We start from the raw sequence: 13,007 nt of genomic DNA on the forward strand, positions 1-13,007 counted from the left end.
CTACTTCTACCCTTGATCTGCTCTTTGTTTCATTGTTTGCTGCATCCTCCGTCTCAGCTCTCCCTATCTACTTCCCAGACCATTCTCTACTCTGCTTCTCTCTTCCCTCGTTTCCTGGACCATCCTCTCCTCTTCTCCAAATACGTTTTTCAGACGTGATCTACGCAAATTTAACTCGTCACTGTTCAATGATACTTGCTTAAACTCACTTCACTCTCACTCATTTCTCCAATCTTTCTGCGGACGAAGCCACGTCCACTCGTCGTTCTTCTCTTGTTTCTAGTCTGGTCCAACTCTATCGTCTTTCCTCCTTTCAACCCCCTCGCAAACCTGCCCAACCGGCACTGGCACAAAGATCATTCTCTGACTAATCAGTCTACCTACTTTTCTTACCATACACTTTATGACAATTGCCGCAACTCTGCTAAGCACACTTATTTCTCTGATCTTCTTATCTGCCAATCACCACATCCCGGCCGTATTTTTCAAACTTTGACCCGCCTTCTCTCTCCTCCCTAACTGCTTTGGATCATGCTAACTTCTTCTCCTCTAAAGTACACTCTCTACATCAGGATATGTTATCATCTCCTTCATTTAACCCTTCTTCCTTATCCATCCCAGTATCCTCCACTACTGTCTCCAACTTCACTTCTGTATCTGACTCTGACATAGTCCTTCTTGCTAAAACTCACCCTACCACTGCCCCCAGCGATCCTCTTCCCTCATAACTCATTTCTAAAGTCTATCCACTTTTGGTATCTTTTCTCACCTTCGTAAATAATTTCCTCGCTAATTCAACCTTTCCATCGGCCTTTAAACATGCGACCATCAAACCTATTCTTAAGAAACCTACAGCAAATCCTTATCTTGTCTATGGAACAAGTTCCTTACTTGTAACTGTTTTTCTCCAGCATGGGTCTGGCATGGATTCACATGCTCATGAATATTCCCTGTCATCAGGCTGGGAATCCTTGGTAAAGAAAAATATCAGTTTAATTTCTGAACTGTCTTTCTCTTAACAACCTGGACTCTGGGTCATACTGCCATCTACCCAAGCCCCTCTGGCAACCATCTTCAGATTTGGTAGCACGTAAAGTGGCAGTAGGACCAAGAGAAGAGCCGCAGAGGGGTAGGTGGGAGGGTCCGCATGCGAATCCATGCCAGACCCATGCTGGAGAACAAGTTAAATGTAAGTAACTTGTTCCGTCTTCAGACTGAGGTCTGGCATGGATTCACTTGCTCATGAATAAAGAACACATAGCAGTACACACATGCACAAACACGGGAGGTGGCAAAGGCTCAACATCAGCATCTCTTACCTCCTCACCAGCTTCACCTTCAAGCGAATGGGTTGCGCAGCACTGCTTGGCCGACTCTGGAATCCCAGTCGACGCAGTAGAATCTCGTGAAGGTGTGTGTTGACCTCCATGTAGCCGCCATGCAGATGTCCAGCAGGGGCAGACCAGACAGGAACGCTGTAGTTGCAGCGATCGCTCTGGTCGAATGGGCTCTCAGGCGGTCAGACAACGGTCGGTTTGCCAACCGGTGACAATGGGTGATGCAGCCGGAGAGCCACCTGGAAATGAAAGCCTTTGAGAGGGCCTTCCCATGGTTCACAGGGCCAAAGTTCATGAAAAGTTGACACGTCTTCCGGAAACTCTTTGTGCGGTCCACATAGAACCTCAGCACTCTAGCCATATCTAGCAAGTGTAAAGTCCTCTCAGCCTGAGACTAGGGTGTTGGGAAGAAAACCGGTAACACCAAGGGCTCGTTTAGATTAAAGGCCGACGGCACCTTGGGCATGAAGCAGGGGTGCGTCCAAAGCATTACCTTTGTTTCGTGAAATGTTCAGTATGGAGGCTTACAGGAGAAGGCCTGGATCTCTCCCACTCGTCGTGCGGATGGGATGGCCACAAGAAACGACATCTTCCACAATAAGAATTTCAGCAGCGCTGAATGCATAGGCTCGAACGGAGGACCCAGGAGTCTAGTCAGCACGACATTGAGCTCCCACGCCGGGGCCAGAGCCTTCACCGGCGGGAACGAACGAAAAAGTCCTTTCATGAACTCCTTGACCAGGCGGTGTGACTACAGCGACGACCGCACCAGAGTTCTGGTGTAGCGGGAGACAGCCGCCAGATATATCTTGATGGAAGCGTGCGCCAGCCCTGCTTTGGCCAACGACAAAGTACTGCAGCACCTGAGGGGCCATAATCCGTAGAGGGTTTATCTTCTGTGCACGGCACCAAACGGTGAACCTCTTCCACTTATGTCCATAGCCATTCAGTGTAGACGAAGCCCTGGCCTTGGTAAGTACCTTTTTGCAGTCCGCCGGGATCTCATATCCTCCAAACTCTAGTGCTGCATGAGCCAGGCCTGCAAGTTCAGCGACCCTGGGTCGTGATGCAAGATCGCTCCTCCTTTGCTGGCAAGAAGATCTGCGACCATCGGAAGCTTGACTGGAGGGGCCGCTGACAAGTCCAGAAGGTCCGGGTACCATATTGGTCTCAGCCACACCAGTGTGACGAGGATCATCCTGGACCGGGAATGTGAGTTGATTGATGAGTCACGGCAACAGCGGGAATGCATAGAGAAACAGGCCGTCCCAGGGAACGCATCCACCATACTCTCCGGCTGGGGAAACCTGCTGGCGAACCTCTGGCACTTGTTGTTCGTCGCCGTCGCAAACTCATCGATGTGGGGATTGCCCCATCGTCGGAACAGAAGATCCTCCTGATCCTACCGAAGCTCCCACTCGTGGCACGAGCGCGGCTCCGGGCTGACGGAGTTGGCGTTGATGTTCTTCCCTCCTGCCAGATGAAACGGGACGAGGCAAAACCCCTGTGCCACGGCCCAGTGTTATAGGTTGTGTGCCTCTCTCTTTAGAGTGCTGGGGATCTGGTGCCCCCTGCCTCTGGATGTAGAACATTGTGGTGGTGTCGTCAGTGAAGACCCGTACCAACTTTCCTTTGAGGGACGAAGGAAAGACTTGACGGCCCAAAACACTGCCCGTAGTTCCAGAATGTTGATATGCAACGACTTCTCCTCTGGCAGCCAAAGGCCTCTTGCGTGGAGACCTCTGATGTGTGCGCCCCATCCTTCCAGGGAGTGGTCCGTTGTGACAGTCTCCTGATGAAGTAGGGTCTGGAAGTCTGTGCCCTCCGACAGATACGGACACCACACCATCGTGTCGCTCGACAGAACATCTTGTCGAGAGAGATCTTGTCCTCGAAGCTTGCGATACCTGGATCGAACAGGCATCGAGGTTCTTGCAGTGGCCGCATCTGCAGCCTGCACAGTCGAAAGAGGTATATGCATGACGACATCATGCTGAGAAGGAATTTAACCTCACCCTTGCGAGCTTCAGGGTCAACAGCCGTTGCACCTTGCCCAGGATGGCCGCTATCCTCTCCTCCGACTGAGACGCCAGGAACGACAGTGTTTAGTTGAGACCCCAGAAACAGTGCGTCTTGCGATGGTACAAAGCAAGACTTTGCATAGTTCACAGAGAACCCCATCTCAGTCATCAGCTGGGCGGTTTCCGCCGTGTGAGCGATGGCGATCTCTCTCGATTTCGCTTGGATGAGGTAGGGGGTAAACGTGGATTCCCTCGTAGACACAGCTTCACCGCCACTGGCGCCAGGCACTTGGTGAAAACCCTTGGCGCCAACTTTAATCCAAAGGGAACGGCCTTGAACGGATAATGCTGCCCTTCAATCACGAACCGCAGGAACTTGCAGTGCCCCTTGTGGATGGGTATGTGAAAGTAAGCATCCTCCAAGTCCAGCGACGACAGGACATCCTCTTCTTCCAGCTGTCCTAGCATGTGCTGAAGGGTGACCATCCGAAAATTGTGGGATTTGATGTACTTGTTCAAGCGGCTGAGGTCCAGGATGGGCCGCCAATCGCCCATCTTCTGCTTGACGAGGAAGTACTGAAAGTACACTCCGGAGCCTCTTTGGGATGGGCTCTATCGCGTCCTTCAGCACGGCCCGCACCTGCAGCAGAAGCTGCGAGACGTGGTTTTCCTGCCTGGCCACGGGTGGTATAATCGATGGAATTCCAGAATGTGTACGTGGGCTAGCGCGTTCAGCACCCAACGGTCGGTGGAGATGGTCTTTCACACGCTGACGAAGTTCGCCAGCTGGCCTCCCACCAGGGTGCGTGGCCGACGTCCCAGCCGGTTCAGTCCTGCTTCGCCGTGGAGGGGCCGCCTTGGAGACCTTAGCGACAATGGCAACCTCCTCTGGGCTTGCTGCAGCCCCTGTAGGCCTCCGGTAAGATGACACAGCCACCGAAGCCTTTGGAGGAACCCTGGGACTTTCCTCCGGAGCAGCGAAAGGATGGCAGTCGCTGCTGAAGCATGCCCAAAGCGCGTGACGCCTTGGTATCCGCCTTGATGGCCTGAAGAGACTCGTCTTGCCAAACAAGTTATCCCCGTCGAAGGGCATGTCCAACACCCTCAACTGCACATCCTGGCGGAAGTTAGTGGCCTTCAACCAACCCCGCCGACTAAGGCAAACGCTGTTGCCCATCTGTCGGAACCCCGTGTCGGTGATGTCCGTGGCCACTGTGATGACATGGTCCGATGCCACCTGGCTTCCCGCAGGATTTCCAGCGCTTCCACTCTTTTCGTTGGGAAGGAAGTCCAGGTGGGGAGCGATCTTGAACCAGAGCTCCCTGTCGTGGCGAGGGCATTGGCCACCTTGATGGTAGTCGCTGCCGACGAGATGACTCCTCGTCCCATGGCGTCCAGCTTCTTTCCCTCGCTGTCTGGGGGTAGGAGGATGGGGGGGGGGGAGGATGGGGGGGGGAGGGTGTGGGGCAGAGGACATTGACACAGACTAACCAGCAGACTTCTTCCTAGCCGCCACCAAGACCACCGAATCCGGGGAAGGCTGATTTCAAGCACTTGGGTGCAGAGTCCCGCACCCTGTACTTTTTCTTGTACCGGACACTCTTCGCCGGGGCTGACGACCGGTTCTTCATGAGGGACAGTCCCTCGTCCCAGTTGGAAACCACTCAGAGGCCCTCGAGATCATGGCGTGAAACGAGACAATCTCGTCGGGCGGTGGGGACGGGAGATCCACTCCGCCGTCGTCCGTACCAGTCGTATCCGGTTCAGTCTCGTCCTTCGATGGAGGCGATGGATGATAAGGAGGATGGATAAACTCTCCTCTTCATGTGCGGGGGTTCTGCTGATGGCCCAGGTGCCGCGGGATAACCCGCTGGCGACAGGGGCATCCTTGTACTAATCTCTGAGCACAGGGTGTGCAAAGCCTGAAGGATATCCACCAAAATGTCCGCCGGCAGTGGCGTAGTGTCCTCTGCATCCTGACAGCCCGGCTCCTCCTTGTCAGTGTTTTCGCCACTCTCCAAATCTGCCTCGTCGGGTTCCCTCCCGTAGGACCTGGCCTCGACAAATTTTTCATCTGAAACGGCCTTAAGAACAGCAAGATGACCGGCATCATCTTCACCGGTGTCTTCTCTACGGGAGAAAAGATGATTCCCTCCTGGCCGGCAAGAAAACTCTCTCTGGAGGCAGTTTCCTGTGAACCTGCATCAACGGCCTTCCCCAGGGACGCCACCACTCCTTCAATGGAGGTTTCCGTCGGGTGAACCTGGGTCAGGGCCACACTCCCCTTTGGTCTTCTCCATCGGAGCCGACTGGGACTTCTCCAGAAGTTTACCCGGGTGCACCGACTTCCTCTTCTTCGCCAACACTGTTGGCTAGTGGTCGAAGGTGCCGGAGATGCTGCGCCTGCCCTGGCCGCCAAGGACCCCCCTCGCCTCCCCCCATCCCCAACGGCGCTCCCGGTGCCTGCGGACTCACGGTGCGCTTTGCCTTCTTTTGGGCCCCCGTCGCCGGTGCGCCCTCAAAGGTCTTAGAAAGCCACTTGGATTTCTTCTTTCAGCTGGTTGACCGGGACTCACCCGACTGTAGCCACTTGGTAAGCCGCTCGTGACGGTCCTTTGTGGTGCGGAGAACCATATCCTTGCAGAATACACAAGCCTCCTCCACGTGCGTCTAGTCGGTATGCAGGCAGCAGAGGCACAGGGAGTGCCCATCGTCCTGGAAAATGTTCCGTAGGACGCATCGAGGACAAATCCTGAACAGAGGCATCGATTCTCCTCGATCTTCAGCCATGTCAACGCAGCGCAGGCCTCCAAGAATCTTCTGGAATCCAAGAAGAGAACTCGATGAAAAATCGCCCTTGAGGTGCGTAGAAAGTTCAGAAAAACGGGTCCCCGTTAGTCCAATGATGGATCAATGGAGCTTGAGGCTCGACTGACTGCAAACAATTAGAGCAAACTGTAAGAAAAATCGCAAACGCAGCAAATGCTCGAGAGCTAAGCACGAGGACTCCCAACACTTGAACGTCTGGTCAAAATCTGAAGATGGCTGCCAGAGAAGGAGCTTAGGTAGAGGGCAGTGATTGGCTGGGGGCAGTACGACTCAGAGTGCAGTGATTGGTTTAGAGGAGAAATACAGTTTGTAAGTGAAAGTGAAACTTTCTTTTACTGAGGATTCCCAGCCTGACGACAGGGAATATCCATGAACATTTGGATCTGTGGCAGACACCATGCTGGAGAAATAAGATTTAATGCTTCCCGTAGTCTGTGAACTGAAAAGGAACAGTAATTGAATATTACACCCCAAGGTCCAACTCCCCTGGAATAACTTTTATCCTGAATTAAGAGTTATAGGTTTATACTGTTCCTAGTATCTGTGTTTCACTAGATCAGAAAAGTATGTTGTCCAGTTGATATGACTATGTGATTTACTGCTGAGCATCAAAGTACAAATGATAGGGTCTATTACCCTGGTATTACTGAAAGTAACCTAAAAGTAACTATTGGTTTTGACTTCCCTAGAACTACTGTTCAGTGTTCCCAATTAGCTTGTATGCTTTGGGCTGTGTACCTTCAAGCATAGTGTGTTTTTATAATTGTGGTTATATAATGTTAAGTTACTTATTGCCCCCAAGATTTATGGTTTATTTGGACCATTTGTATTACAATTTCATTTGTACTGATTCTACAGCCCTCTCTCCCTCCCAAGATAAACCTGGCTGCTCGGTCTATGCTACCCTGAACTCAGGTGGTACAGCCTTATACTAAGAGTGGAGACTTGTACTGCTTCAGTTGAATGGTTTTACTAAGCCCTTAGTTGGACTTCAGAAAAACTGTCCTAACAGGCACCTGCCTCAAACACGCTGCGGGTAAACAGTCAGCACCAAAAGGCCTGCCCCAAAATGTCTTAATTCGCAACAGAGCAAGTCATTTATCTTAAAATTACATTTTTGGAATTAAAAAAAAATAAGTGCACATTGATCCCAGTCATGGGTAGTGAAAACTATTAACGAAGATCCAGTGATAAATAAGGGAGACCAAAATATCAAGGTAATCAGCAAGAATCATATCAAAACAAAAAACAAAGAATAGCTTTAGTAATACGCACTAACAAGGGCAAAGAAAAGGGATGGACAATAAGGAAGGTACAAAACTTTAGAAAAAATCAGGCTTAACCAGGCCAGTGAATACCTAAAAGTTCAGAGTCTAGGAACAAATTCCTTTGGCATACTGGAAATAGAGGTTCTTACTTACCAACTGTAAAGCACCTTTTAAGTCCATAACATACCTTTTCAAAACAATTGGGACGGCGACAGACGGATTCTTCTTCAGCCCATCAATGATATCTGCAGCCTTATCAGCATATATCCTCTGAAGGGCCTTGCGATGGATAACCTCAGATGTTCCACCCAAAGTGTTGTCGAGGCGGAACTTGGCCTGCTCCTCAGCAGATAAACGGGAGAGCTTCTTCTGGACAGTCTCCAATACTCTGACGGTTGCAAGATTTGTCTCTAACACGACGTCCAACTAATGGGAGGGAGATGCTTGGGTCAATCACACTCTTAAATCTTCAGATACACTAGCAAACATTGAGTCAGCTCATAACACATCACTCAAAAAGGAACCACAGGATACCGAAAATTCACATTACTTTCAAACTTCATTTCTGATACCTAAAACGGACAAGTCTCAAATAATGGCTTCATTTCAACCACAAGTATTAACCATTTAACTAAATGCAGCTGTGCAGGCATTAAGACAACAGAGTGTGCTATCTTGATTGATGAAAGGCCAGAAAGGTCTCTTATTTTATGTACGCAAACATTGACTGACCTTGCTTTCAAGAAACACTCTTTTTGCAGGAGAGCATTTCATACAGAAGAAAACAGAAATGGGAGTAGGGACGCCAAGTTGGTGCTATGAGGCAACTTATCGACTGGTAGGGCTAATATGGTAAAACATGTTCTGCCTTTCACTGGTTCTCATGGAATCCACCTGCGTTGGCCAACTTGGAATCAGTTCATTGTAGATATTCATAAATACCCCTCTTCAGGGAGGTTAGCCGAGTCACATGGATATCCATAAAAGATACCAATGCTGGAGAGCTATACTCCTTTTCACCAACATAGGATAGTGTAAGGGTGTCCCCAATTACACTCACACCAGAATCAATACACCCCTGTAGGGAAATAAGGCAAAAAGGCGATCTTGTAAGGATACAAGTTTAATCTTATAAAACGAGGATGGTAGTAAAGGACTGCTGCCTGAACTGTCTTCCCATGTCCCTCCTCCGTTCATTCCTGCCAAAGTGGTTTCAGGCAGGGTTTTTTATAGGCCTGTCTTGTCATGGTGAGGTCACTGGCGCTGGTTCAGGACTTCAGTCAAATCCGTCCTTTTTCCATATTGGGGATGCTCCAAAGTCTTCTTTCTTCGATGTCAGATATTTTGTCAGGGCATGCTGTTCTACATTTTGCTAGCTCTGCAAAAACACTGCAGCTCTGCAGACTTTTACAAACCTTGAGGTCTAGCACAAGGAAAAACTAAACATTTTTATGTGCACAAACATTTTCCAGTCGTTCTCTCCATATTCCACTCACCCTGCTCACGTTTTATCTGGGCCCTTTAGTCTCCACCACACTTTACTCTGATCATTTGTCCCACACAACATGTAATTCCTATTTTTAACCTGCATGGATCCTTGACGGACCTTAGACAGCTGGTGAGTCAGTTTGTGCTGGCCAAAGTGATTAACACTGCATAAGTGCCTGTGGTTAATTTTTAGATCCCACAGGCTGCATTCCTTCTGGGAAGGGGGGTGAAGTTTGACTCATACAGCACTAAGATTTTACATTGCCTAGGATCTGACATTACAAATCTATCCAGCTAATGGATAATTGCGCCTTATATTTAAACAATAACTACCTTCTTCAGTGCTCGTCTGTATGTGATTATGTTTGCATGACAGAGCCTTCCCGGTGAGTCCCCCCCCACCCATAGTCCATTTTAGCGCCTTAAAGAGGTTTTGACCAACTCTAAAGCGCTGGGGGTTGGGAGGACCCTGGTTCATTCCCAACATTAGTTCATATATTCAAATTTACCAGGTTACTCACCGTAGTGACCATCTTACTCCTAGCCCATAGTCCCCTTTCCTCCATACTTCTGGGACATCTCTCCATCCTGTGGGACGGGACCGGAGCACTTTGTAAAAAGCATCACATTTTTTTTCAAAAATGTGTCCCTCCTCTCTTTCCAGCACGGGGCCTGGCACGCGGCCGTAACCCCGCCCACCTTGGCTCCGCCCCGCGCATCGGCCCTCAGTCCTTTTCTATCGCAGGGTCAAAGACCCATTAGCAATAACAGAGGAACCTTTTAAGAGGGGACGGCGGGCAGGCGTATGGAAGAAAGGGGACTAGGAGTAAGGTGGTCACTACGGTGAGTAACCTGGTAATACTCCTGCGTCCCGTTCCCTTTCCTCCATACTTATGGGAGATTCCCAAGCACTCCTTACAGGAACTATGGGTGGATGGAAATACCCCTTACTGAAACAGGTTCTTCAGCACAGCCTGGCCGAACTGAGCGTCAGCTCTAGAGCTCATATCGAGGCAGTAATGCTTACAGAAAGCAGATGGGGAGGCCCAAGTAGCCGCTTTAGCGATGGACTCCCAGGGAACATACTTCTGAAAAGCAACCGCTGCTGCCTTGCCTCGCACCTGGTGTGCATGGATACCTTTAGGAGGTTTGAGCTTTAGGACGGTGAAAGATTCCGTGATACAGGCAGTAATCCATCTGGAAATGGATGCCTTAAACGCCGGCCTGCACTGAGGTTTACCGAAGGTCACAAACAGTTGGGAAGAGCTTCGAAGCTCGGAAGTCCTGTCCAGGTAGAACTTAAGAGCTCTTCGGACATCCAGGCAGTGTAGAACCCTTTCCGCCTCCCAGGCAGGGTTCTGAAAAAAGACCAGAAGGGAAATCGAATGATTCAGATGGAATTCAGTCACTACCTTTGGTAGGAAAGCTGGGTTCGTCCGAAGGACTACCATGTCCTTGTGAAAGACCAAGAAAGGATGCTCCACCGACAATGCCTGGAGCTCACTCACTCTCCTCGCTGACATAACGGCGACCAGAAAGGACACTTTCCAGGACACGTACTTGAGGTCAACCGTAGCCATTGGCTCAAAGGGTTTAAAGCACAGTGCCGTCAGGACTACCTTTAGGTCCCAAGGCGGGTGTCGACTACAAACCGGAGGGTAGATGCGTGTCAAGCCAGCAAAATGTCTCTTCACCACCGGGTTAGTTAAAGAATAAGAACACCGGTCTGTAGAGAGGTAAGCGGAAATCGATAAGTCCTGCAAGACAGAACATGAACCCCTGACTCTGCTAGGGAGGATACGAAGGACAGCACTGTGTCAATTGTTGACACCCTTGGATCCAACTTCTTCTCCAAACACCAATGACAGAACCTGAGCCATTTACTCTTGTATTGGGATCTGGTCGAGGGTTTCCTGGCTGCCTGGATAATGCGCATGTTATCCGCAGACAAACACAAATGTTCTAGAGACGCGAACTCGGTCACCATGCCGCCAAGTTGAGCGATTGTGGGGAGGGGTGCCACATCTGCTGTTCCCCTTGGTGAAGAAGATCGGGAATTACTGGTAACCTGATCGGCGGACACACTGACAGGTGTTGAAGTTCTGGGAACCAAAACCTGGCCGGCCACCAAGGAGCTATCAGTAGAAGAACAGTTGACCGAGCTCTTCAACTTCCAAATTGCTTGATGAACTAGGGGAAGAGACGGGAAGGCGTAAGCTCTCATGTTGTGCAATGGAATCACAAGTGCGTCTCCCATAGAGGAGGCTCCCAGCCCCCTGTCTGGAGGCGTACTGAGGAAGTTTCTTGTTTACCGCTGTGGCGAAGAGGTCCACCTCCGGTGTGTCCCAATGTGAGAAAATCCATGAGAGGATCTCCGCCTTCAACTCCCACTCGTAGCTGACCACTGTCCGCCGGCTGAGGGCATCCGCAGTAACATTCAGGTGGCCTGGGATGTGCACTGCAAGCAGCCAGACTCCATGAAGCACGGCCCACTCCCAAATCTGGATGGACAGATCCACGAGAGGGGGAGACTTCATTCCCCCTTGCTTGTTTATGTAATACATTGATACCACATTGTCCGTTCTTATGCGGACCACCTTGTTGACAATGAGAGGTCTGAACGCCTTGAGCACCAGAAAAATCCCCAGAAGCTCCAAATGATTTATGTGCAGGAGCTTGTCCTGAGGTGACCAGAGGTCCGAGACCTGAAGAAGATCTAACGTCGCACCCCACCCCAAAAGGGAGGAGTCTGTCGGGATCGTCACCATGGGGGCTGGGTCCTGGAACCCCGCGCCCACTGACAGGTTGCTGAGAGAGGACCACCAGTCCAGGTCCACTCTCATGGAATCCGGAATCATTATCCGCTTCGAATCCGGGTCGACAGCCTGACGCCAGGAACTCCGAAGAGCCATCTGGGTCCGCCTCATTTTGAGACGAGCAAGAGGAAGAGCCAGTACACACGAGGCCATGAGGCCCAGAAGCCTCTGGAACCACCAGGCCGACATGCTCTCCGACTGCGCAAACATCTGACACGTGGCCAACAGATCCGCCATTCTGTCCCCGGTCAGATACACTCGGCAGTCGATCGTGTTCCAACGAAAACCCAAGTAAGCCAGGTCCTGTGAGACTGTCATGGAGGATTTCCACCAGTTCACCTACAGCCCAAGATGGAACAGGAGCTGAAGGAGAGACTGGAGGTTGTCCGCTGCTGCCAACGGACAAGGGCTGCGTAGGAGCCAGTCGTCCAAATAGGGATACACATGGATACCCTGGAGACGAAGATAGGCCGCAATCACCGACATCTTCGTGAAGACACGCGGCGCCGAACTGAGGCCAAAAGGAAGCACCCGAAACTGGAAGTGCTCCTCTCCCAAAGAGAAGCGGAGGTATCTCCTGTGTGGATTCCAAATCAGGATATGCATGTACGCGTCCTGAAGATCCACCACGCTGAGCCAATCGCCCATCTGCAAAGAGGAGCGAATCTGGCCAGGCGTGATCATCTTGAATTTCTCTTGGGGTAGGAAAAGATTGAACTGGGAAAGGTCTAGGATGGTGCGCAGGCCAGCCTGGTTGGGTTTGGGCACCGTAAACAGCCGGGAGTAGAAGCCCTCTCCTCGCTCCCCAAGGGCAACAGGTTCCACAGCTCTGAGGTGCAGAAGTTTCTGAACCTCGGCCTTGAGGGAGGGTGAGCCCGACAGCTGAAAAGGAGGGTCGAGGGGTGGGGTAGGGTTAAAGGTAAGCGGAAGCCCGCTCGAGCGACTGAGACCCATCTGTCTTCTGTGATGGCCTGCCACGCCTCCCAATGAGACGCAATGCGTCCTCCCACCGGGGTCTTGTGCGAGCACAGAAAACCCTCATTTGGCAGGCTTATCGGTGGCGTTGCCACCTGAACCTGATGAGGCTGAGGAGCGGGAGAAATACCACGCACGCTGTTGTCTACGGCGGTTATTCCCCGCAGGAGTATCCACTCTACGAGATTTGCGGTTGAGGAAGCCCCTAAAAACAGAGGAAGGTCGACCTTGCGACAACGGCCTTTGAGACTTAAAGGAGCTTTAACCAGAACA

General features: G+C 51.0%; 1 protein-coding gene across 7 annotated transcripts in view; it reads right to left on the minus strand.

Annotated features, from left to right (window-relative positions):
- Window positions 1-13,007, minus strand: part of SIN3A (SIN3 transcription regulator family member A) — a 1,166,566-nt gene that overhangs the window by 419,525 nt on the left and 734,034 nt on the right. For all 7 annotated transcript variants that reach the window (XM_069624553.1, XM_069624552.1, XM_069624555.1 and 4 more), the window contains exon 13: window positions 7,643-7,881. In XM_069624553.1, coding sequence (XP_069480654.1) covers window positions 7,643-7,881 — 239 coding nt within the window. The remainder of the gene's footprint in view (window positions 1-7,642; window positions 7,882-13,007) is intronic.

Source organism: Ambystoma mexicanum, chromosome 11 (assembly GCF_040938575.1).
Source record: "Ambystoma mexicanum isolate Mex_15411 chromosome 11, UKY_AmexF1_1, whole genome shotgun sequence".
In the NCBI taxonomy this organism is placed as follows: domain Eukaryota; kingdom Metazoa; phylum Chordata; class Amphibia; order Caudata; family Ambystomatidae; genus Ambystoma; species Ambystoma mexicanum.